Source organism: Penicillium waksmanii (assembly GCF_028829765.1).
Source record: "Penicillium waksmanii strain IBT 27052 chromosome Unknown utg000004l:1.0-5674109.0:1.0-5678898.0, whole genome shotgun sequence".
NCBI lineage: Eukaryota > Fungi > Ascomycota > Eurotiomycetes > Eurotiales > Aspergillaceae > Penicillium > Penicillium waksmanii.
In genome coordinates this window covers 2,589,427-2,610,146 of record NW_026643251.1, presented here as the reverse complement: position 1 = coordinate 2,610,146, position 20,720 = coordinate 2,589,427, and the positions used below count along the sequence as shown (strand labels likewise).

Genomic DNA, 20,720 nt, shown 5'->3' with positions numbered 1-20,720 from the left:
TTATCTCCTTGGCGCACAGCCTGTCCAGTTACCTAGAAACTGAGCAGTTTCGACCTCTCCTGAATTGGGGCGTGACTGAAGATGAGTTAGTTTCCTTAACTAGAGACCACAAGTCTCCACTCGAGATGAAAGGGTCTCGGCATCGAACTGCAGGTCAAAATTATTATCCCTCAATCAAAGCAAGGGCATCGAACTTGCCACCAGCCTCAGACTCGGACGAGTCAGTTTCGGAGGCTTCATGGAGAGCGGGATCAGACACAGCATTTCCTCGGCTTGGCCCCTGGTACGACTTTCTTGTCAAAGAGGGATATCACTGGGAATCACACAGGTTATTGAGTTTTATATTAACTCTTATTTGTGACGAATACGGCTCCTATCCTCAGGATGGATCCTTTGAATTAGCCTTCGGCCTTGAGAAATTGCAAGACGCAGTCGATAAGTTCTGTGAGCGCAAACCTAACAAGGGAAAAGACGAGCAGATTCTCCTCACAAATTTTGCAAATGCAACAATGCTCATCGCTTTTCTAAACGTCCCTTCAAACGACAAAGTTCTTGCCGTCCAAGACCAGTTTCGGAAAATAGCAAAATCAATAGCAGGCAAGATCTTCACAGATCATTGGGAACTAATCAATAGTAGAATATACTTCGGGTGGTTATTGGCAGAATCCAATCCGAGGTCGTTTCTCTTTGATGAGCCACAATTTAGAAGGACTCCTCCCTCAACAAGCGACCTTTGTCGAAAAAACGCGAATGAGCAATCATCTGCGGACAAAACAAAGAAACAACCCGAAACACGATCTGTTCCAGATACTTTGGAAAGCAAGCTAAGACTGATCGAAAGAAACGCCGCGGCACTTGGGGATCTTTGCACTAGGTATGACGCTTTTGTTAGGCTTGCAAACATGTCTGAGGATGACCAAAGAGCGGTCTACACAGCAAAGGATTTATCCTTGCTGTGCCATGAAGAAATGAATGACACTATTGGATATGCATTTTGTCTGGAAAGTGAGACTCGCATGCTTCAAAAATCCTCCAACAACATCCCAAATTTGACAGATAGGCGTCAAGACCTCTATCTTCGTTTCAAAAAGTTTGAGGAAATGTTTCCTTGTCACTTTGATTACACCCCCTTCGATAAAAGGCGACATTACCGAAATATCACATTTTTCGACGTACCCGCCGCATGTGACGAAAAGAAGCGAGGCCTTTCACGGCTTCTCTTGGCCATGGATCTCCCTGTTGGAGCACAGTTTGCTTTGTCAAACATGGACAGTATTGGAGAACATCTGCCGAAGAAGAACCCCATAAAAGGCCACTTTGGTCGATATCGTTGTTCGGGATGCGAATATTGTGACAATACGAACCATGATGTATACCACTTGTCCCGGCCTAGCCATTATAGTGCTGCTCCCTTGACTACTGGTACTAGTACTAATACACGTAACCGACAGTGGGGTGAGGCGGGGCCCTATTATCAGCGTCCGCCACGAGCACCCAGGGCATATTCAGAGCCCGGAAACATGAACAATTCGGGAGAACGTTTGCCACTTCACAGGCAGCCTGAAATATCGTCTGATGTCTGGGACATTGACGAGATGCTCCCTGAGAAGCTGCGAATGAAGGACCAAAAATCGGCCCGAAAGCCCGAAACTGCAAAGGATACCACGACTGCCAATGAGAGGTCTTCTGCAAGCCCGGATACACCTCGAGTTCGGCGAGCCAGTCCAGTCACATCTGCGGAACCTAGCAGGATGCTTGATGAGAATGACAGGGCATTCCTGGTTCCACATGCTGCGTGCGAAAGCTTCACAGTAATTTCCAGCCCTCCCCTTTGATTCGCTAAATGAATTCTAATATTCCCTTTTCAGGAGTTAAAGTCACAAATTCGAGCCAAATTTCGGGATAATCACATCGTGAGGCCCGACATGGAGGAAGGGTCATATGAAATCATGGACATGGATGGGACTCCAGTCACTGAGCAAAATTGGAGAACTTTGGTGTCCGCCGGATCGACGCTGAGAATTCGCTTGCTCGATACTGGCTTGGGGGATGAGAAGGACCAACAAGAAAATGATCTTTCGAGAGCTCAGGATCAACCTCCTCAAAATGCGGAAGACGTTTCACTTGCGGAGTCTATCGATGTCTTTGAAGCGGATTCTGGGCCAGAAAATCAAGACTACGACGAGTCTGCTGGAAACCCGAGCCGTGACGCTTGATGAATATGTACCCAGAGCCAAGCGGCTTTAAATTCTCTTGGGTCTCTTTCCTTGGCTGTTGTTGCCAACATGTGACATAGTGGACTTAAGAGACATTAACAATTTTGAAGCTGCTTGTATTGAATGTAATAGTAGCAACTTGAAGACACTAGTAGCTCTCCATGAAGGAATGAGTTACTAGTATGAGCCTCTATTTGCCGAGCGAGCTCAGACAGCTTTTCAACGGAGATTATCCCAGCCCTGATCCAAAAAATAGGTGTATGATACAAAGTTAGGCCTCCATGGTAAGCTCATCTTCAGTATCCTCGGAGTTTATTACCACATCCTCCTCAAGAGCTGTCTCTTCATGCTGCCCCTGTCCTGCCAAATTGACAAGCTGCTCTTCGGGCTTGATATTCTCCACGGTACTTTCTTCAGTTGTTGGCTCCTTCTTGGTCTTTTAAGACCTTGGGTTGGGTGAAGTAGCTGCTTTCTTCCTATTCGCCGAAGGCGAGGCAGGGACCGGGCTAGAGGCAAGGGTAGACTGATTTCCGTCATGCCCATCATTATCACCAGGAGAAGCTGCTGCTGCTACTGCTGCTGCTGGATCCAAATTGCCCACTCTAATTATGTGTATCTCTATTAAGAATATACGGAGTTTGTGTAGTATGCAATAATTTATTAACGTATACTGATTAGGAAATTTGCCGTTTTATCGATAATCTGACGATTTGCCTATCTCACCCATATCACCCGCACTCACCCCAACACAGAGACTAACGATAATTTAGGATCCAGGGCTCTATGGCTATTGACCACGTTTAGTATGTGGCTTAAGTACGGCTGAGCGGACGGGAAGCCCTGTTCTCCACACCCTATGGTCGTATGTAGTAGACACAGCAGAAACAGGAAATATATACTATTCAGAGAATGTATTCATAAGGTGAAGACAGAACGTATTTTGTACCTTCTCCGTGTCAAAAGCATGATCCTGTACTAGAAACCTAGGCTAAAGGTGATTTTGTAAGAGATGAAATCTGCTGTCCGGCACGATAGCACCTTCTCAATCACTATCAACGCGTTCTTTTTAATTTAGCGACTGGTTTGCTAAAGTTGTTGATTCGATCGATCTGAAATAGAGAGCAGACAGCCGCTATGGACACGGTATGGTGAAGTTGTTCGGTTTTGGTTGGTTCGCCTATTTGGCACACTTGGTGGCAGGACTCGCCTTGGGATCGGGCTGGAAAATCACACAAATATTCCAAGGGCCTTTGCCTGCTTGACAGCATGTGCACTCTTGAGCGGGGATGCGACTGACTGCCTGAATTTTCTCGAAGTCGATATTACTGGGTCTGGATCTGATAAGCTGCTTCAGACGTGCGTCGGTGGAATTCTTTTCGGGCTGGAGCAGCTGCTCCCGGAGTCTCGGGGCAGCATTGAGTTGGGCCATGATTCGCGGGGACAATAAAAGGGACGAGAGCATAAATATGACTATGGGCAATAACTTGCTCTTATCGATCAGCGGCAGCGTGATTCTGTTATCCAGACAGGCCGATCCAGAGGAGCAGCTCGATGACTGCAACATGGGGACAGTCTCTCAACGAAGGATGTACTGAGCGAAGAAGTGTCTCTTCATCCGAGTTCTCTATTTGGGTCACCATCGACACCTTGGCCTTGACACTAGCTGCATCGGGGTAAGCTGCCTTGTTGACCATCCGAATGGTCGGAAAGGTCACAGCGGACATTTCAAACGGACCGCTAGCAGCCAGACATGTGGTATCCTGGGGACCTCGAACAGAAGGGGCCAAACCTGGACAGCTGGAAGCGCTACCTTCTGGTGAGAGTGCTTCGGGAGTGAGAGGAAGCGCAAACGTAGAAAGCTCTGCCAGATCTGATTTGGCCAACGGCCACGATTCCGAAGGCCCGAGCAAAATCATCGATTAGTCGGGCGGCGAATATTTCTAGCAATCTGAGAGGTAATGCACCCAACCATTCTAGAGGCGGACGTGTCCCATGAGTAGGAATTTCGCTGTGGGTTTGAGCACAGTGACGGTGTCGGTGAGGATCTCCTCGATGTTTCGAACAAGTTATTCAGTCCGATTGGTGGCGGTTGAGGGATGATGACTGGAAGTTTCTAGATCCATTCTCCCAAGATGGGGCTCAAAAGTAGGACGACGACGAGACAAATGTGGGACGCGATGTCTCCCAGTTCCATCTCAGATAGAATGGAGTGAGAAGAGAAATTCTATCTGCTTATAAGGGTCGTTTCCAAAAGAATAAACGTTCATTTGGATGATGCGATCTTCAAAAAATCAGATCTACGCGATCTATGGACTTCTGAGGTAGAGATTTGCCACTTATATGAGTGGGAAAGAACGATGAATTAACCTAGTGTAGCGGGGAACCGCTACCTGTTCGCTCAAGACGAGATTTGATTGGTCGGTAGATTGTATAATGAGATTGTTCCTATAAAAGGACATCTCCAAACAGAATACAGGCTTCCATCCTACCTAATACATTCCTTTGGCCTCATCTACCTTGCACTATGAACTCTATCAATTTAAGCCTATTCGTCTTGAAATGCTCTATAGTGTGTTTGATACAGTATAGCTTTGTGAATTGACACAGTCTTCACTGTCAAGCTAATTATTCGTATTAGTCAGCTCCCTCAAAAGCCTAACTAACTTTAATCTCCACCTCCTTCCCTGACCAACACACACCCCAATATCATTATCTTCATCCATACGTACTGTTTAGAGGACTGGAAGTACCTAGTGTACTGGGGAAGAACGGTCATTATTGGCAAAATGCTTTGATTGATGGATTCTAGAACAGCAGGCTAAGCCCTTTTTGGAAGGCTGGCGAATACCTTCAACTCGAAGGACTAGAATAGTTTCAATATACACCCATCTCGTTGCTCCCTCTGTCCTATAGCGCTCTGCTATATATGCTGTCTTTGGTGGTGGTTTTGGCGCCTGTCCCAACGCTATTTCACATCGCACGTTCCGATCGTGCTGCTTCGAGCATTCTACCCCGTCTCACTAGGCATTCCTATATTAAGCATAAACGATACAGAGTAAAGAAAGGCAAGAGATACGATTTTGTCACTTTGAATTAAGTTAGGTTTATCATTTCTTGAACTCCAGGGTATCCAGCCAAAACAGAAACTTAAATCCTGCCAATGCCATACCATGCAATATGTAATTTACCCATGTAACGAACGCCATGCCGATGCGAACAGAAGGTTGAAAAAAAGGGGAGTGAAATAATGTATCAATCAGAATCAAGCACCGCCAAAAAACCCAGTAACACTCCTCTGTCCCTTAGGCGCGATAGTCAGAACAGAGAATTTCGACTCCGCAAGCCGTTTTCCTACCTTGATACTTTCCAATGCCCTGATATTACTAAAGTTAGCCTCCACAGCACAACGCTAATCTAGACCAGCATCCATATCGATGAATACCGGAAATGTTTATATAGAGACAGAGAGACCCGGAGGGAGAAACAGAAACATACCACTCAACTCCAACAATCTTAACCCCCTTCCACCCACCCCTAGAAATCTCCGTCTGCAATTTTCTCGCCGCGAGACCACCGCCCGCACCGGCGCCTGTTGTTCCCGGTGGTGCAACGATGATGTGTGTTACGCCCTTCCGCGCCATGAAGGAGGCGACGTTGGCGCCGTGCGCGACGAGGAGGTGTTTTAGTTTGTGGTCGGAGATTTGTGGGAGGGTTGTGCCGTTTATGTAGATTGATGTTCCGGTTAGGAGGGTGGATTTGCATTCGGATTTGGGATCGGGGTTGAGATTAGGATTCGGGTTGGAGGTTTGGTTTTGGTTTTGGTTTTGGTTTTCGTCTTTGGGGGTAGATAATGTCGGTGTCGGGTTTGGTGTCGGCTCTGCGGGTTCGAGGTTTGTTTTTGATGATGATGCAGGTGCGGATGCGGGTATGGATGCAGAAGTAGAAGCAGAGGCAGAGGCAGGCTCGGAAGTATAAGCAGATGTAGAAGCGGACGCAGGCGTTGATGCAGATGAAGATAAAAATCCATACGAATCCCTGGGCAAAGACATACCCTCCACCCCCATCCTTCCTGTCGAGATATCTCTATCTCTATTTCCATCTCTATCACTCTCTTGCCTTTTCTTCTTCAATTCCTCCTCCACAGTATGAAGCCACTTCAACTTCTTCTCCGTCCAATGCACCTTATCATCCGCCTTGCGTTTACTAACCCCCATAAAGCTCCGAATATCCCGAACACCCATTTGCGAGCGCTTGGCCTCCGCATCCGAAACCCATCGATATTCGCCACCGGGTCTCGGCCTGGAAGATTTCTGTACAGGCTGGCGTCCCTCTCCGGCTCCGGCTCCGGCTCCAGCATCAGTCTCCGGTGAATCAGGTCCCAGTGTTCCGTCAAAAGCACCAGCACCACTCCCAGTCCCAGTCCCACCGCTGAGCTGCTCTTGCCCCCGCTTCCACTCCCCCGAGCTTCGCAGAAGACAGTCCCCAGTGCGGTACTGGTTCCGGAGTTTTTTTGCTCGCGTGTCGCGCCATGCGGTTGTGTTTGAGTACGGGCTATCGGCTACTTGGTGGCCTGTTGAGTGTGAGACCCAGTTATCGTAGATATTGGAATTTTGGAGGGTCGGCTGCCTAGGTTTGGAGGGCGCCATTGGCGTTGGTTGTCCGGTCGCTGGCTCAGGCTCCAGTCAAGTCGCTGGCGCTGCGATGTTTCAAATTCTGTAGTTCGGTGGTGGGGAAGGTGCCGGATTCTGCTTTCATTTTTTATTTCATTTTTTGGATTGCGCGCGTCGCGGTGTTTCGTTGGTGGTCACTGCATTTGTGGGCGGGGGCAGTTCCTGCCAGAGTTAATGAAGGGATTTTCTTTTCTCGCTTTGTCGATGTTGAATGACGTTGGCGTGGGGAGAAACTGAACCGTGGTTGGCGTGTTTGGGTTTTGCCGTTTTGGGATAGGGTTGGTCAGTCACGTGGGCAACCGTTGGCATGTAGAGATTTATGTCTTTGTAGGAGGAAATGGGTTATTTGAAGCTATTTGGATGTAAATTATGGCTCGGTATTCTTGAAAGTGCTGTTCATACTGGCAGTAATGTTTATAGCTGGATTTAATGCTTATGTGGTGAGTTCGGGGAAAGAGTTGGTCATATATATTTTGCGGAACAAGAACAGTACCAGTAACAAAGTATATACGAGGACCATAAGCTGAAAAAACCCAGAAGCTATTTTTCTTTTTCTTTTTCTTTTCTTTTTCTTTTTTTTTTTTTGGATCAGGGCCCCCTCAACTCTAGAATGCCTAGATAGACAGTATGAAATCTGTGATGACAATATTCAATTTGAACCTGGGATGGCCGTTCATCTTCCACATGGCTCACATCTCAATACCCAGAGACTGTTTTTCAACAAACCGGAAGATATTAAGCAGACTCTGCTCAACACCCCCCCGGGTCAATTATGGGATAGAGCATCAGTTTCAGCTAAGCTAGAGTATTGTTGAATATCCTACAAGAATGAATTAGAGTCTTGGATGCTGTACGAGATTTTTCCCTAGCAAGTAGCTTAGAAACGGCCAATTTTAAGATTCAAGTTCCTTGGCTCCTCTAGATCACGAGGGCGTCCCATACTAGCAAATGAATTACAGGGAGATGAATGAAATTCAGATGTACGTTCCTTGTTCAACAAAGTTAAAGGTACATGTATGGAAGTATATGATCCGATTATAAACGGTTGAGCTCGTAGCATCCGATGGTTGACAACAGTACACGCCCTGCTTAAGTCGATAGAATCCGAGCAGAAACACATTTACATTTAATTGTAGAATGACCTCCTGTGGCCGTGAAGGTGAGAAGGTACTAACGAGAACTAAAAGACCCTGATCAGTCTAATTCTGCCTGAGATCGCTGGCTCTGGCTATGCATGTATGTACTACGCGCCCACCTTAGATAAACCTAAGACTAAAACTCAACGCGAAATATAGATCCAGGAACACACATACAGAGTGAGTACTCTGCAGTTCGCCTATTATTCAAACCAAGCCAGCGGCATTCACATAGTTGCCAAACAAAAAACAAAGAAACAGAGAGAGACATGCAGACCTCCCTGGGTACGGGACATAAAATCTACGCCTCAATCTCGGAATCACCCGTGTTCAAATGCACTACACTTCCAGAAGCCTGCCGCAACCCGCCTCGGAGATCTCTGTCTGCACAGTCTCTGTACACCGTGCCAGGACCCGATGCATTGTGGCTAACCGGTCCGCTGTGCGTATGGTGATCCGGCATTATTTCATCGGAGAGTTCGTAGCTAACACGCAGTGTGTACGGAGTACATGCATAGTATACATAGTTACTAGGTGATGATATCAGAGCCAACCATCGCAACCGCAACCGCATCTGCTAAGTTCCCGCCCCAACACGAGCAAGCGAGACAAAACGCTCCTCTCCTCTCCTCAAAAGGGTCGGTCTACAATCAGGGAATTAATCTGCGCAAATCCAATGCAGGCTACGCAAGACTTACATTCCACTTGGTCTTACTTAGCTCGGTCCGGTCGGGAGGGGCGGGGAAGAAAGAAAAAGAAAAGAAGGGAGGAATTAAAAATAATAATAAAAAACGCAAAAAAGAAAAGACACGAGGTGGGTGATACCAAGCACCACAAGCCACAAGGGATGGGATGGGGGAGTAAGAGAGGGGTGCACCTGAGCACAAGCACAAGCCTAAGTCGAAGCCCAAGCCGAACGAAGCCCAAGCTCAAACCCGGGTTCTTAGGACTGAAGGAGGAGGAGGAGGAGGGTGGGTGTCTGAGACGAGACGAGAGTGGCAGGGCAGAAACGAAAAGGCGCGAGCCTGAAACCAGCGGTGTGCAACAGTAGTCGCCATATCCCAGCAAGACAAGACAAGACAGGCTAAGACCTATCCTGTCTGGCTCACGATTCTGCGACGGGGTCTCGTTCTCTCTCTGGACCATCGGGCCCAGAACGAGCAAGACACGCATGGCATGCTTCGAGAATGTGGCGACCCACGCGTTTCGGACAGGAAGGGATACAGTAATTCGCGCGCGCTACGGCGACGATAGAGGACGGGACAGGTCAGGATAGGACGGAACAGTGGAACAGGATCGACATCAGCATCAGCATCAGCGTCAATCTATGAATTCGGCGGTAAGTCATGTCATGGCCTTCTACCTCTATGCTGTATGTATGCAGTAACTATTGATGGTGTCTCTTGCAGAATTGTGTGTGGACATAGAGATACATGCAGGCGAGGGAAGATGTCTGTGCATGCATTCTTCGATCGTCCGGGGGAGTGTCTGACAAGACGGTGAAGCGTGCAGAAACGCTGCTCTGTTCTGCTAAGCTCGTACGGGGAAGTGGCACTGTGGCACCCCGAGCAACCAAAGGGGAAAAATAAAAAGAAAAAAGAAAAAGCAAAAAAAGGCAGAACAGGAAAGAGCTGGAGCAGAGCAGAACAGAGCGATAGAGCAGATCCGGGCACAAGCTAAGCAGATCAGATCAGAGAGCACGGCCGGTCGGCCGGGTGGATGGGTGGGTGTATGCACGGGTCTGTGAAGTGCATTAGGGGGGGGCAGGGCCGAATGTCGTACATCAACTCTGGTTCCTCGGCCCTACCATTTAGAAGGAAGTTTCTTGGGAGCCATGCATCGGCATAGAATATCCAAAGTTAGCTAGGGGAGGGAACTCCGTAATTCCGTCGAGCCGGGGCCGAAGGGAGGGAAGGGTAAAGGACAGGACAGGACAGGCGCGGAAAAGCAAAAGAATTGGGACCACACCAGTCCACACGGTAATCTGGAACGCTGACGTCGTGCCGATCATTGGAGGTTTCAGAAGATTGAAGATGAATTTTGATTTTGATTTGAATTCTATGGGCCTGTCTCGCTTCGGTCCGTGGACATTTGCCCCAATGGATATGGATATGGATCCGGGCACAAGACTGATACGGAGTATCCGTACTGAAGTACTGGGAATATAGTATATAGGGCGTGGGAATTGGCATTAGCATTAGTATTAGCATTGGCATTGTCATTGATTGGCACAAGCATTGACAATCGGAATCTCAATTCCAAGATTTTATTTCGAACCGGCCCTGAGCGGGCAAAGGTCACATCTCTTCCTCTCTCGGACAGCTAGAGAGAAAAGAGAGAGAAAAAAAAATTAGAGGGCCCAGAGCATCCAGCTGAGAGTGACTAGAGGGTGAGGAGAAAATCATAGCGTGGGCGTGCAAATAACCCCATTCGCGATAGGGGAGGGGGGACGAGCATCCCCCGAACAACTCCACTCACAAGAAACCCACCTGGGACCAACGGCCAGTGGATCATCCTGTGCCACGTCTGCACGCAAGGGGGCAACTGGCGGTGAAATCCACCACGATCTAGGCCGCCCGCTACGTGGTCGTGGCCACCGCCAGTCATTGTCCGGTCGGATCGTCGATCGGCGGGCGCTTGCAGCTCATCCTCCCCCCTCCTCCCCTCCGGAGTATCCAATAGGGGAGGCTGTTGAGAATTTAGCGTCGTTACACCTTTGACGCCCCCTCCGTTCAGCCTGCGAAGCTGATCATGATGGGGTTTTGTTCTCGGAGGAGAGACCCGACATGGAATGGCCGGATCCTGACCTGGGTGAAATGGAAAAGAAAAGAAAAAGGGAAATTGTTCAGCACAGCGGAGAAAGGGGAGAAGAGGAGGAGCAGGAAAGAAGCAGAGCATAGAGCACATAGCAGTAACGCTAGGCGAGCAAGATGAACGTGCAGTCGATCTCTCACGGGACAATGCAATGCGAGGTTAAATCGGGGTCGCACGGCCCCGCGGCTTTCCAGATCCTGGTCTTGTCGTGGTGTGCTGTCATTCGTGGCAAAGTTGAAAACCTGGCCGGTAAGATAGAGGAATGTGCGTGAGGTGAGGGAAAGGGAAGGGAAGGGGAGGGGCGTGGAAATGTGGTGATAGTAGTAATTAACAGCGACAGCAGTACGGAGTAACCGGGGTAGAGTAAGTGTACTCCGTAGTATCCCATAACAAGATCATGCTAACTACGGAGTACGAGTACTCATACTCGTACCTAGCCAGACTCACGACTACAGAGTATGGAGTATGGAGTAAGTACTTCGTACCTCAAGCTGCAAGAGATGCACTCTGTACTCCATACGGATTACTCTATACAGACAGACCATCGGAGAGAATCCCCACTAAATCCTCCTGTACGACCCCGGCGGCCCGCGGAGACAGGGTATCCTTGTACGAAAAGCCCGCTAGTTTCTCCTCAACCGACCAAAAGTCCCATTTCCTCCGTCCCACCGAGGAATCTCCTGGCAAATGCCTGTGATCCAATAATTGCTGATCCTACGGAGGAATCAACTCAAATCATTTCATATATCAAATCATATCAAAAGGACGTCGATTCCGGGGATTGCTAAATGAGGTGCTGTGCTCCGTAGTCCAGTCATGGTGATCATCTTAGTTCGACACCAATGCCAGTGCCAGCGCCAGTGCAACCTGTCACTGTCGTCGCTCTGCACGGACGGGCCTGCAGGGTCTTTCGCTCTGCAAGGTACGGGCGAACCCGTCGATCGATGGTCTATGTTGGTCAACAGGCATAGCGTAAAAAAGACTCAGTGGAGAACTCGCCAGAGGCACCGTTGTTCCGAGCTGAACCTAACTTACCACTAGGAACCCCGGGGGGAGGGAAGAGTGGAGGAGGGAGAATCAGGGCTGCGGAGGACAATGGTCCTGCTCATTAAACCAAGACCGAACTATGGAGCCAGGGTCTATCACATTACGAGTATCCGTAGGGATACGGACAAAAAGAAGATATTACTGGTAATTTGGGAGACTGTGTCCGTATCGGGTACTCCGTAGTGAGATTAAGTATCAGGGTGAGATGAGATGAGATGGGATTAATTAAGGAAAAATGCTTCGAATAAGGATTGTCATGGATGATCTGTGCCGTGGCCGTGGCCGTAGTACCTCGATCCCCTTGCTTATCTTCACGGTTCAACGGTTCCTACGTTCAGACGCAATTTGATAGATTACATCGTGTGGGTGTGTGATGGGGCGCTAGACTGGGCTAGCGAGTCCCACACCTGGTCCAAGCTTGGGAAAATGTGATTGTGATTCGATTTGATTTCGGTGACCCCCGCCCAGGTTACAGTAGTCGGAGGTTGGGTACGGAGGATTGCTGGAGAAATTTGAGAAAAAGAAAAAAAAATAAAGAAATAAATCAAAACCTGGCAAAGGGAGAGAAAAAGCAAAAAGAAGAAAAGAAGAAGAAAAAAAAAAAGCCAAAGCCAATGAATCCAGCCGTTCCTCAGCTGGTTGGATACTTGTAGTTTCAGACTCCACCCAGCCCCCAATTGCAATCCGCCATCTCATCCCCCTCCCCTCTTCTTGTTCGGATTTGCATTTCTTTTTTCCATTGTCGACAAGCGGATCCCCCCTACTGTACGCTGCGCAGCGGGTATCGGGCCGTCGATAGCGAGCTGCGGTGCAGGGATCAGAGTGGCCCATGGACGAGGATGCTGACTCGAGCTGGGTGAAGAAATTAGAGTGCTGTCAATGGATGTATTCTGCAAGCATCCACGGGGAGGAGGCAGGAGGAGGCAGGAGACAGCATACATTATAACTATGTACCTTATAAGATACTACATAGTAATAGCAAGAGTACTTCAAGTTTTTCTCGAACTATCTTTCCTACATCTTTTTTCTCATTCCCAAAAGAATGAAAACAGGGAGGGAATATTCTCACCACCACCAACCACCACCACCACACCAGAGGATCACACCAGCCAACCCCAACCCCAACCCTAACCCCACCGCTGCCTAAGCTAAGCCCCGTTTCTTCCCGAGGAGAGCCAAGGGTCTGTGTGGAAGAGAGGATTGGCCAGGACGCCACTGAAGAAACCCACTGCACATGACGAGCAGAAGGAATCGATAATCGATGGTCGGTCTGATCATAGCCAGGGCTATCGGGGAGCCGGGGAGGCCCCATCGGACCCGGACCCCCGTTCATCCATCCACTAATTCTTCACCGGGCTTAGCATTATTGAATTCAGACGAGATGGACATGGATGATTCCAGAGGGAGAGAGGGGAGAGGGGAGGATGAGGGAAATAATGCCAATAATATCCGATAGCGTGGAGGGTCCATTAGCAGACACGTCAGTTCAGGGTAGTCCGGTTGAGTGAAGTCAAGTCAAGCTGGGAATCGCGGCCCCTGTCATGTTTTGACATCTGTCAACCTTGTTCGAGACTGTGAAGCAAGGGCGACTGGCGGTGAATTGGAAGTCGTCAGAGAAGGAGGAGAGTATTCCGAGGGAGGAGATTTGTAACAGAGTCTGCTCCCCTTGCTGCTGCTGTTACCGCTGCCACTGCTGCTCTCTCTTGTGCTCTGCTCTATGGAGGACTCTGATCTGCCCTGGTCTGGTCTATTCCGTACTACTCGGATATGCTCCGCTTCACTGCTCACTGTTCACTGTTCACTGCTCTCTGCTCGGCTGTTTCTATCCCACGTCATGACTAGCACGCAAGTTGAGCTAGCCTTGTCGAGCAAGAGCAGCTCGTCACGGGGCTAGACTTGCGATCCGGTCGGTGAATGCCCAGCCGTCGTACTGGCAGGGATGGTGGAGAGAACAGACCCTCGATCGACCCAAGCCACCCGTGCGTGGTGGCCTCTGGACCAGTGGATTATCCCTTGACGCTCAGACGGGGTGGGAGAGACCGTAGTGTGTAGTGTAGTACTATCGCAGTACTCTGACGAAGTCCATAGTACTCAGAGTGCTGCCATAGAGTAATGAGTACGCAGTACTCGTACAGAGAGGGAGAGTACGGAGTACTTCCACTCTCTCCGTTCTCTGTTCTCTTCTCTCGTACCCGCACGATCGACGGGCCGCCTCAGCATATCCGGGCGGGAGTCCGTGTTGATCGATCACTCGCTCCACTTGCGACTAGACTGTGACTAGTTTCTGGGATAGGGTGTGCTGGTCTGGCCAGGACAGGAGTACGGAGTAATAGTATTATGGTGTGGGCGAGTACTAACTGTATGCTAGTACTAGTTCACTGAGTGTATACACTGAGTATATACTGAGTATACAGTGTACTCCACGCTCAACCATGGTACTCTGGCAATCGACCATGGGAGTAGCAACAACCGTTGTAGTAGTTGTAGTGGTTGTTTCTTGTAGTAACTGCAAGAGTAGCTATACAGTAGCTATACAGGGTATAGCTACTTCTTACTGCTCTGTATCTACAGAGTACTTCGTACTCTGTAGATACTCTATACTGACAGTGCGTGCACCCACCATCCGTGCGTGGCGACAGATGTTCCCCTCTCGTCCCTGCATTTTCTCATTTTCTCATTTTCGCTTTTCCCATTTTCTCCTCTCTTTTTCTCTGATTTTCCCAATTCAATTTCCCAATTCTTTTCTTTTTTTTATTCCCCATTTATTCCCACTTCCTTTTTTCTCGGTCCTTGCTTCTGGTGGCGGTTGACTCGATCGACCATCTCTCCTCCTCCCCCCCCCCCACCCCCCACTGAAATGATTCGATGCTATTTCTGTTGAGCACAACACTCAAAAGGGCCCGGGATTGTCTTTGCATTCCCAGCCTTCTTTTTCTATTTCCCTCCACATCCACACTCCCACAGTCTCCCACTCGAGACTTAGTCATCTCTGCGGCTCCTTGAATGTGTTCCTGCTCCTCCCCCTTCCTGTAAACTGCAGAGGGATGCGTTTGCTGCACGCCAGCCTTCTGTAAAACCTCTTCTTTTTAGGTCTTCCCCCTTGACTCCGACCTGATTCTTATTTCTTCGTGATTGCCTGCTTTTTACTACCGACTACTTGCATACTTTTTCATGTTTGTCACGACCTCATGAAACTTGATGACCTGGAGCATTGCACTTGATTGAATTCACAAAAGCCTGCCTACTGCTATCTGCTACCTGCATTGCCAACCCCTCTTCACGCCGTGCAACATCACACTTCCACTTCCACTTCCACACTTTACTTCCCTTTGACTTCACACTCCTCACACCCACACTCACCTCCCCCGTTTGATCACTCGTTGTCGGATTTCCCCATCCGTCAGCCGTCTTCCCTCTTCTTCCTCCAGTTCTCCCCGTGAAACCGAAAAGCTGGAGCTGCCGTCGATCTCGCAGGTCCACACCCGCGGTCCTGCTGACGCCCCCTGGTACAATCACCACGCCGTCGATCGTCCATTATTGCCAGGCGACAAGCTCCCCGCACTCAGCCTACCGACGGCCTCTCAGATTCCATCGCGCTTCGTCTATCCAGACCCGAGCTCCGTCAGCTCAAGCGCCCGTACAAGCTTGTCCAGCGCCGCTTCCCTTCACGAGCCCAGAAGCCCCCCTCCATCTGAATTGGGGGCCCAAGGTCGCCTCTCACTGGATTCGGAGTACCAAGTCGCCCAAGAGGGCTATTACCCCAGCCCAACCTCGCTTGGCACTATGAATCAGGCTCAACCCTACATGGATGTTCATTCCCATATGTCCTCCGCTCAACCTTACGCTTCGCAAGCCCCCACCGCTGGTGCCATGTCGCACTACCCTTATCACCAGCAGCCCCCGGTGCTGCAGCCTGCATCATCCTATGCTCCGCACTCCTACCCGCAGTACGGCTATCCCAATGGCGTGACGTCCCCGCCGACTGGACACCCACCTCCTGCGAGCTCCATGGCCGGTCAGATGCCCGCTCAGTTGTTGCCTCTCCCTGGTATGTTCATCGCATCGGAATCGCGGGATAACCGAGCTTTCCCATGTTTCCGAACGTAAAAACCAAGCTAACCGCCCCACCAGTGAACCATTCCGCGGCCCCACCGGGATACGGGAACAACACCGGAGCACCGTTGCAAGGCTTCGTCTACGATTCCACGGGTCAGGTGGCACCTCCAGGAGCCAAGCCTCGCGTCACAGCGACTCTGTGGGAGGATGAGGGTAGTCTCTGCTACCAAGTGGAAGCCAAGGGAGTCTGCGTCGCTCGGAGAGAGGGTGAGTGAAATTCTTCCGCTGGGACACCCAGCAAATTCTTAACTAACTTGCCCCCAGACAACCACATGATCAACGGTACAAAACTACTGAACGTGGCTGGCATGACCCGTGGCCGTCGCGATGGGATCCTGAAGAGCGAGAAGTTGCGCCATGTCGTGAAAATTGGCCCGATGCATTTGAAGGGTGTCTGGTAAGTTGAACTGTTATGTTGAAGCAGCAACAGCAACAGCAACAACAAGGTTGATAGCGATGCTAATATCTTGCAGGATTCCGTTCGAGCGCGCATTGGAGTTTGCAAACAAGGAGAAAATCACGGATCTTTTGTATCCGCTCTTCGTGCATAATATTGGTGGTCTGCTGTACCACCCGGCAAATCAGACTCGGACCAACTTGGTGGTGCAAGAATCCCAGGCTCGACGCATGGAAGGTCCCCCCCACAGGACCCCAGCGTACTCCGACCGCACCTCAGCCCTCGACTCTGCATCACCACGCGATGCAGACCCCAATGTCCTCGCACATGTCTCAACCATCGTCCATGGGCGGTGGCCCGCGCCCAGGCATTGACCGCGCGAACACCTTTCCCACCCCGCCCGCTAGTGCATCGAGTTTGATGGGAGTGACCAACCAGGGGAGCTCATATGAATGGGGTGGCCAGGGAATGAACTCGGGAGTGCCACAACAACAGCAGCCTCTGTCAATTGACACCGCGCTGAGCAACCAACGTTCCATGCCGACCACCCCGGCCACTACTCCCCCCCGGTAACAACATGCAGGCCATGCCCCCATATCAAGCTCAGTCAGGCTATGAAAGCAAGCCCTACTACTCAGCCGCGCCTCCAAACCACTCCCAGTACGCACCGCAGACGCCGATGACACAGTCCGGCCTCTCCAGCTATGGACAAACGCTGCCAAATGTGAACTACTTGAAGAACGACATGGCGCCTCCAACAGGTCGGGCTCCTGGTGCTCCTGAGAGCGATAACACTGATCTCAAATCTGATCGCTACTCCCAGAGCAATGGTCCCGGTGATTCAGTCTCGGAGCAGGAACCGGAGTACCTGCAAGATCAAGGGACCGGCTATAACCCCAACCGTGGCTCGTATACCTACACCACGAATCCTTCCGTCGGATCTCTTGCTGGTGAACACCCACAGCTGACCCCCGAGATGACGGGATCCCCCCCAGCAAAACGGCTCAGGCCGAATGACCCCCCGAACCAGCGGTGGTCCTCCACCTCACTGGGCCTCTGGGTATAACACTCCCCCTCGGCCCCCGGCCGCCACTACCCTGTATAATGCAGTCAGCGATACCCGTGGCACGCCCGCGAATGGTGCCTCTGACCCATACTCCATGGCGTCCACTACCACCCCGGTATACTCTACCTCGATGGGTGGCTCCCTGGGCTCAGGCAGCAAGCGCATGCGCGAGGACGACGATGTGATCCGACCCGAAAGCGGCGGCGAGTATGAAAGCAAGCGCCGCAAGACCATCACTGACGCAAGCCTTGGTGGTCCCGTAGGCGCTGCCCCGATCTTGCAGCCCATGAAGACTGGTGCAGTCATGGCGCGCCGTCGATAAGCTGTGCCCCCGTTTCCTCCTCTTCAACCACCTCTCTTTCACGAGAGTGATGATGAAGCTTTTCTCACTGGTCCGGAGTTTTGTTTCTAATAGTTCTTCGGTGTTTATGTCGACATAATCCCACATCACCGCAGACTATGGACGTTCGACAAGAAATTTCTTTTGCTATTTTAGCACTCACCTTTCACCCTATTATTATTTTCTTGAAGTTTCCACCACGGCAACCCTTATCCAATATGGGCTTCAAGGAGTGAGAAAAAAAGACGACATTGCATGAAAAGCTTTTGGTTATATCTGATCTCACTCCACGCCACGACACGCCTCGCCTCGCCTTGCCTCTTGCATTTTGCTTTGCCTCGTTCTGCGATGCACTCCTTTTACGAAACTTCCTGGGAAAATATCTCGGGTGTTTGACACGACCGCGCCACATCATCAAATCGCTTTTTTTTTCCGACCTGAGAGATATAACGGCCCCCCCATTCTAGCGCGCTCTTTCCATTCCAGCATGATGAAACGGGCCCGACGAGAGAGAGGAGTTCTGATCGATCGATTTTTGTTTTTCTTTTCTTCTTTTTTCAACATCAAATAACTGGACCCCTCTCCTCTCGCACCTTGACGACAATGATGTAACGAATCTCTTATGACGAATCTTCTATGTGTGCGATTTCTACATCGCCATGGCTTCTGGTTTTGGTTTTGGTTTTTTTTTCTTGCTTGATTTTCATTGATCACCCCCCTTTTCCTCTCTCGCTTTTCTGCAAAGCTGGAAGATAGCGGGAAAAGGAACGGGGGGTTGGTTATCGCGGCGACGTCTGCTATTTGTTTGTTTCGTTTTGGTTGTTTTTATTTCATTTCATATTTATTTCCGCGCAGAAAAGGTGCTGCCAGCGGCTGTGTTGTGTGATTGTCTTTACCGGCATTCCGGTTTTGGGGGCTTCTCTTTTTTTTTTTCCCTCTTTAAATCAACTCGAGCTTTGGTTAGGTTTTAGAGAGACGATATGATGGTAATGAATGATCATGATTTGATTTCTTCTGATTTGATTCGCACTTGCACTTGCTATGGATTTTAAATTTTGGGTTTGCACGGAATGAACGGGAATGGGTTTAAGGAACTGGGTATGACTTTCATAGCGATATACAATTCCCTGCCTGGTTTTTCTTCGATTTCTCTTAAGTACAGGGCACTTGCTAGTAGCAGTAGTATTATGACCTCAGGAATAGTAGTTATTGACTGCTGGTATGGTTTATTCGAACCAACCCCGCATCTTCTCCCTCCCTTTCTTCCTTCGGCCTGATATCTTCGTTGGTTAGCACAGAATGAAGACATCTGTTCCTATCTCGATTGGCACGTAGTACTAGTAACACCCTCCCATGGTTCATCAGTAAGGAAAGTAATTATTTCACTAAATGATGAATATGAACTTGATTGCCCCAACCTAATTAACATGATATCATACACTCCCGCATTCGCGCATCGGGTGTGGGAAAACCATTCAGGGACAAAAGCCACGACCGGAGCAATATGGTCCATATATTTCAATTTCCAACCAAGACCTCGGAGATGATTCACTTGGGTTGGCAGTACCTTGGACTCCAAGGAATTCATCTGGATATGAAAGGAAGCCTCTAGCAAAGGAACTCGCAGATGACGCACTTTTTCGGCCAGAGGTATCCAGGTTAGCTCTCAATCTCGAAACAATCGCCACATGTGAGTTACTTACGCTAAAGATGCCGTCATTGCAATAGTTGTTGTTTGTACAGCAATTTCCGTCGGGAGTGATAGGTCGTGGTGCAGGCAAGGTGGCACCTGCTGAGCAAAACTGGGAATTATCTTTCTATAAATTAAAAAGGTTTAAGTTAGTCTCATAAAGGTAATTGAGTGGCTAAAACGGGAGTGGGAGAATTGTGCATTGGCAGTTCATACCAGGATGCGAAGGGCTTCCACCGCGCTGATAGTGATGTTTCCCACGCCCTGCTGTTTGATGACGGTTCCTGGTGCCATCTGAGTCGTTGCGATAGCAAGACTCGCGATGGAAAGGATTGCGGCGAAGTACTTCATTTTGGAAGGTAATAAAGCTGTAGTATAAAAGAGGAGTAATTGATGTTTGGACTGTGATCACGAACAGGTTTTTGAGTAGTTGGGTTGAAAGCAAAGTGGTCACTGGCAGTTTTCGGACTTTTATATCTTTGTTCTTAAAGCTTATACCTCTTAGCCAATACAAGCTTTAAATCTTCCGAGAGGTACCTGCCTAGGTATGTCAAGTAATACTATTTGGTTAACTTTGAAGCAGGGTCGTATTCTGCATACTCAATAAGATATTATTCAGTAGAATTCCAAGGTCAAAAAGTTAGCAAGTTTAGCCGATCCGCAACTTGACCTAGGTAGAATAGTCAGTCTTCTACTATAGTTAAGAAATCCACGAATTGCTTCTCTCTGGGGATGACTAGAGAGTTGCTATCGTCGAGCCCGCGCATCGAAAATCTAAAGTCACTCCAAGATGTCAGATTTTACTATACTAGTATTTTGATAATTTGCAAACTATACCAAAACTATTTGCGCGCACATGTGAACTGAGCCATAATTTTGTTTCTAGCAGCGTGGAATCTTAGTTTAACTTTTTGTTCATTCTAGCAAAATATCATCTGATCAAAATTATTTTGCGTTTGCGACATATACAAAAGTACAGCAGCTAAATGCCCTCGGTATTTGTGGCGATTCAAATTCCATTATCAGAATGGTAGTTAAGGTTTCCATTGTTACGTAAGACTCATAAGGTTATTCGCGGCCGTAATTGCCGTCAATGGGAAGGCTGGCTTTCACATACTATAATCAAAATACCTTGGCGGGATGGCTTACATATCATTCGTCTGCATATTCACACTAGATTCCAAAGCCCTTCAATAAGCCACTAACTTAACTTTTTGGTCTGAGAATG

At 49.2% G+C, this 20,720-nt stretch overlaps 8 protein-coding genes across 8 annotated transcripts; 4 read left to right on the top strand and 4 right to left on the bottom strand.

Annotated features, from left to right (window-relative positions):
- Positions 1-125: 125 nt before the first annotated feature.
- Positions 126-1,835, top strand: N7481_003771 (uncharacterized protein; the record flags this gene model as incomplete). The annotated part of the gene is made up of 1 exon (XM_057262990.1): positions 126-1,835. The coding sequence occupies one exon, from the start codon at positions 126-128 to the stop codon at positions 1,833-1,835; it is 1,710 nt and encodes a 569-aa protein (XP_057124651.1).
- A 90-nt stretch (positions 1,836-1,925) lies between these two features.
- N7481_003770 (uncharacterized protein) lies at positions 1,926-2,216 on the top strand (the record flags this gene model as incomplete). The annotated part of the gene is made up of 1 exon (XM_057262989.1): positions 1,926-2,216. One exon carries the CDS (start codon positions 1,926-1,928, stop codon positions 2,214-2,216), a length of 291 nt encoding a protein of 96 aa, XP_057124650.1.
- Positions 2,217-3,393: 1,177 nt separating this feature from the next.
- On the bottom strand, positions 3,394-3,645 carry N7481_003769 (uncharacterized protein; the record flags this gene model as incomplete). Its single annotated transcript, XM_057262988.1, has 1 exon — positions 3,394-3,645. One exon carries the CDS (start codon positions 3,643-3,645, stop codon positions 3,394-3,396), a length of 252 nt encoding a protein of 83 aa, XP_057124649.1.
- An 88-nt stretch (positions 3,646-3,733) lies between these two features.
- Positions 3,734-4,132, bottom strand: N7481_003768 (uncharacterized protein; the record flags this gene model as incomplete). The annotated part of the gene is made up of 1 exon (XM_057262987.1): positions 3,734-4,132. The coding sequence occupies one exon, from the start codon at positions 4,130-4,132 to the stop codon at positions 3,734-3,736; it is 399 nt and encodes a 132-aa protein (XP_057124648.1).
- A 1,346-nt stretch (positions 4,133-5,478) lies between these two features.
- Positions 5,479-6,862, bottom strand: N7481_003767 (uncharacterized protein; the record flags this gene model as incomplete). Its single annotated transcript, XM_057262986.1, has 3 exons — positions 5,479-5,590; positions 5,712-6,093; positions 6,268-6,862. 3 exons carry the CDS (start codon positions 6,860-6,862, stop codon positions 5,479-5,481), a joined length of 1,089 nt encoding a protein of 362 aa, XP_057124647.1.
- Positions 6,863-15,312: 8,450 nt separating this feature from the next.
- On the top strand, positions 15,313-16,969 carry N7481_003766 (KilA-N domain-containing protein; the record flags this gene model as incomplete). The annotated part of the gene is given in 5 exon segments (XM_057262985.1): positions 15,313-15,931; positions 16,015-16,206; positions 16,264-16,396; positions 16,473-16,633; positions 16,647-16,969. Coding segments are annotated over 5 exon segments (1,428 nt in total), but the record flags the coding sequence as incomplete, so codon positions are not given.
- Positions 16,970-16,973: 4 nt separating this feature from the next.
- On the top strand, positions 16,974-17,784 carry N7481_003765 (uncharacterized protein; the record flags this gene model as incomplete). Its single annotated transcript, XM_057262984.1, has 2 exons — positions 16,974-17,330; positions 17,392-17,784. 2 exons carry the CDS (start codon positions 16,974-16,976, stop codon positions 17,782-17,784), a joined length of 750 nt encoding a protein of 249 aa, XP_057124645.1.
- Positions 17,785-19,501: 1,717 nt separating this feature from the next.
- N7481_003764 (uncharacterized protein) lies at positions 19,502-19,843 on the bottom strand (the record flags this gene model as incomplete). Its single annotated transcript, XM_057262983.1, has 2 exons — positions 19,502-19,615; positions 19,709-19,843. The coding sequence occupies 2 exons, from the start codon at positions 19,841-19,843 to the stop codon at positions 19,502-19,504; spliced, it is 249 nt and encodes an 82-aa protein (XP_057124644.1).
- Between the last annotated feature and the right edge of the window lie 877 nt (positions 19,844-20,720).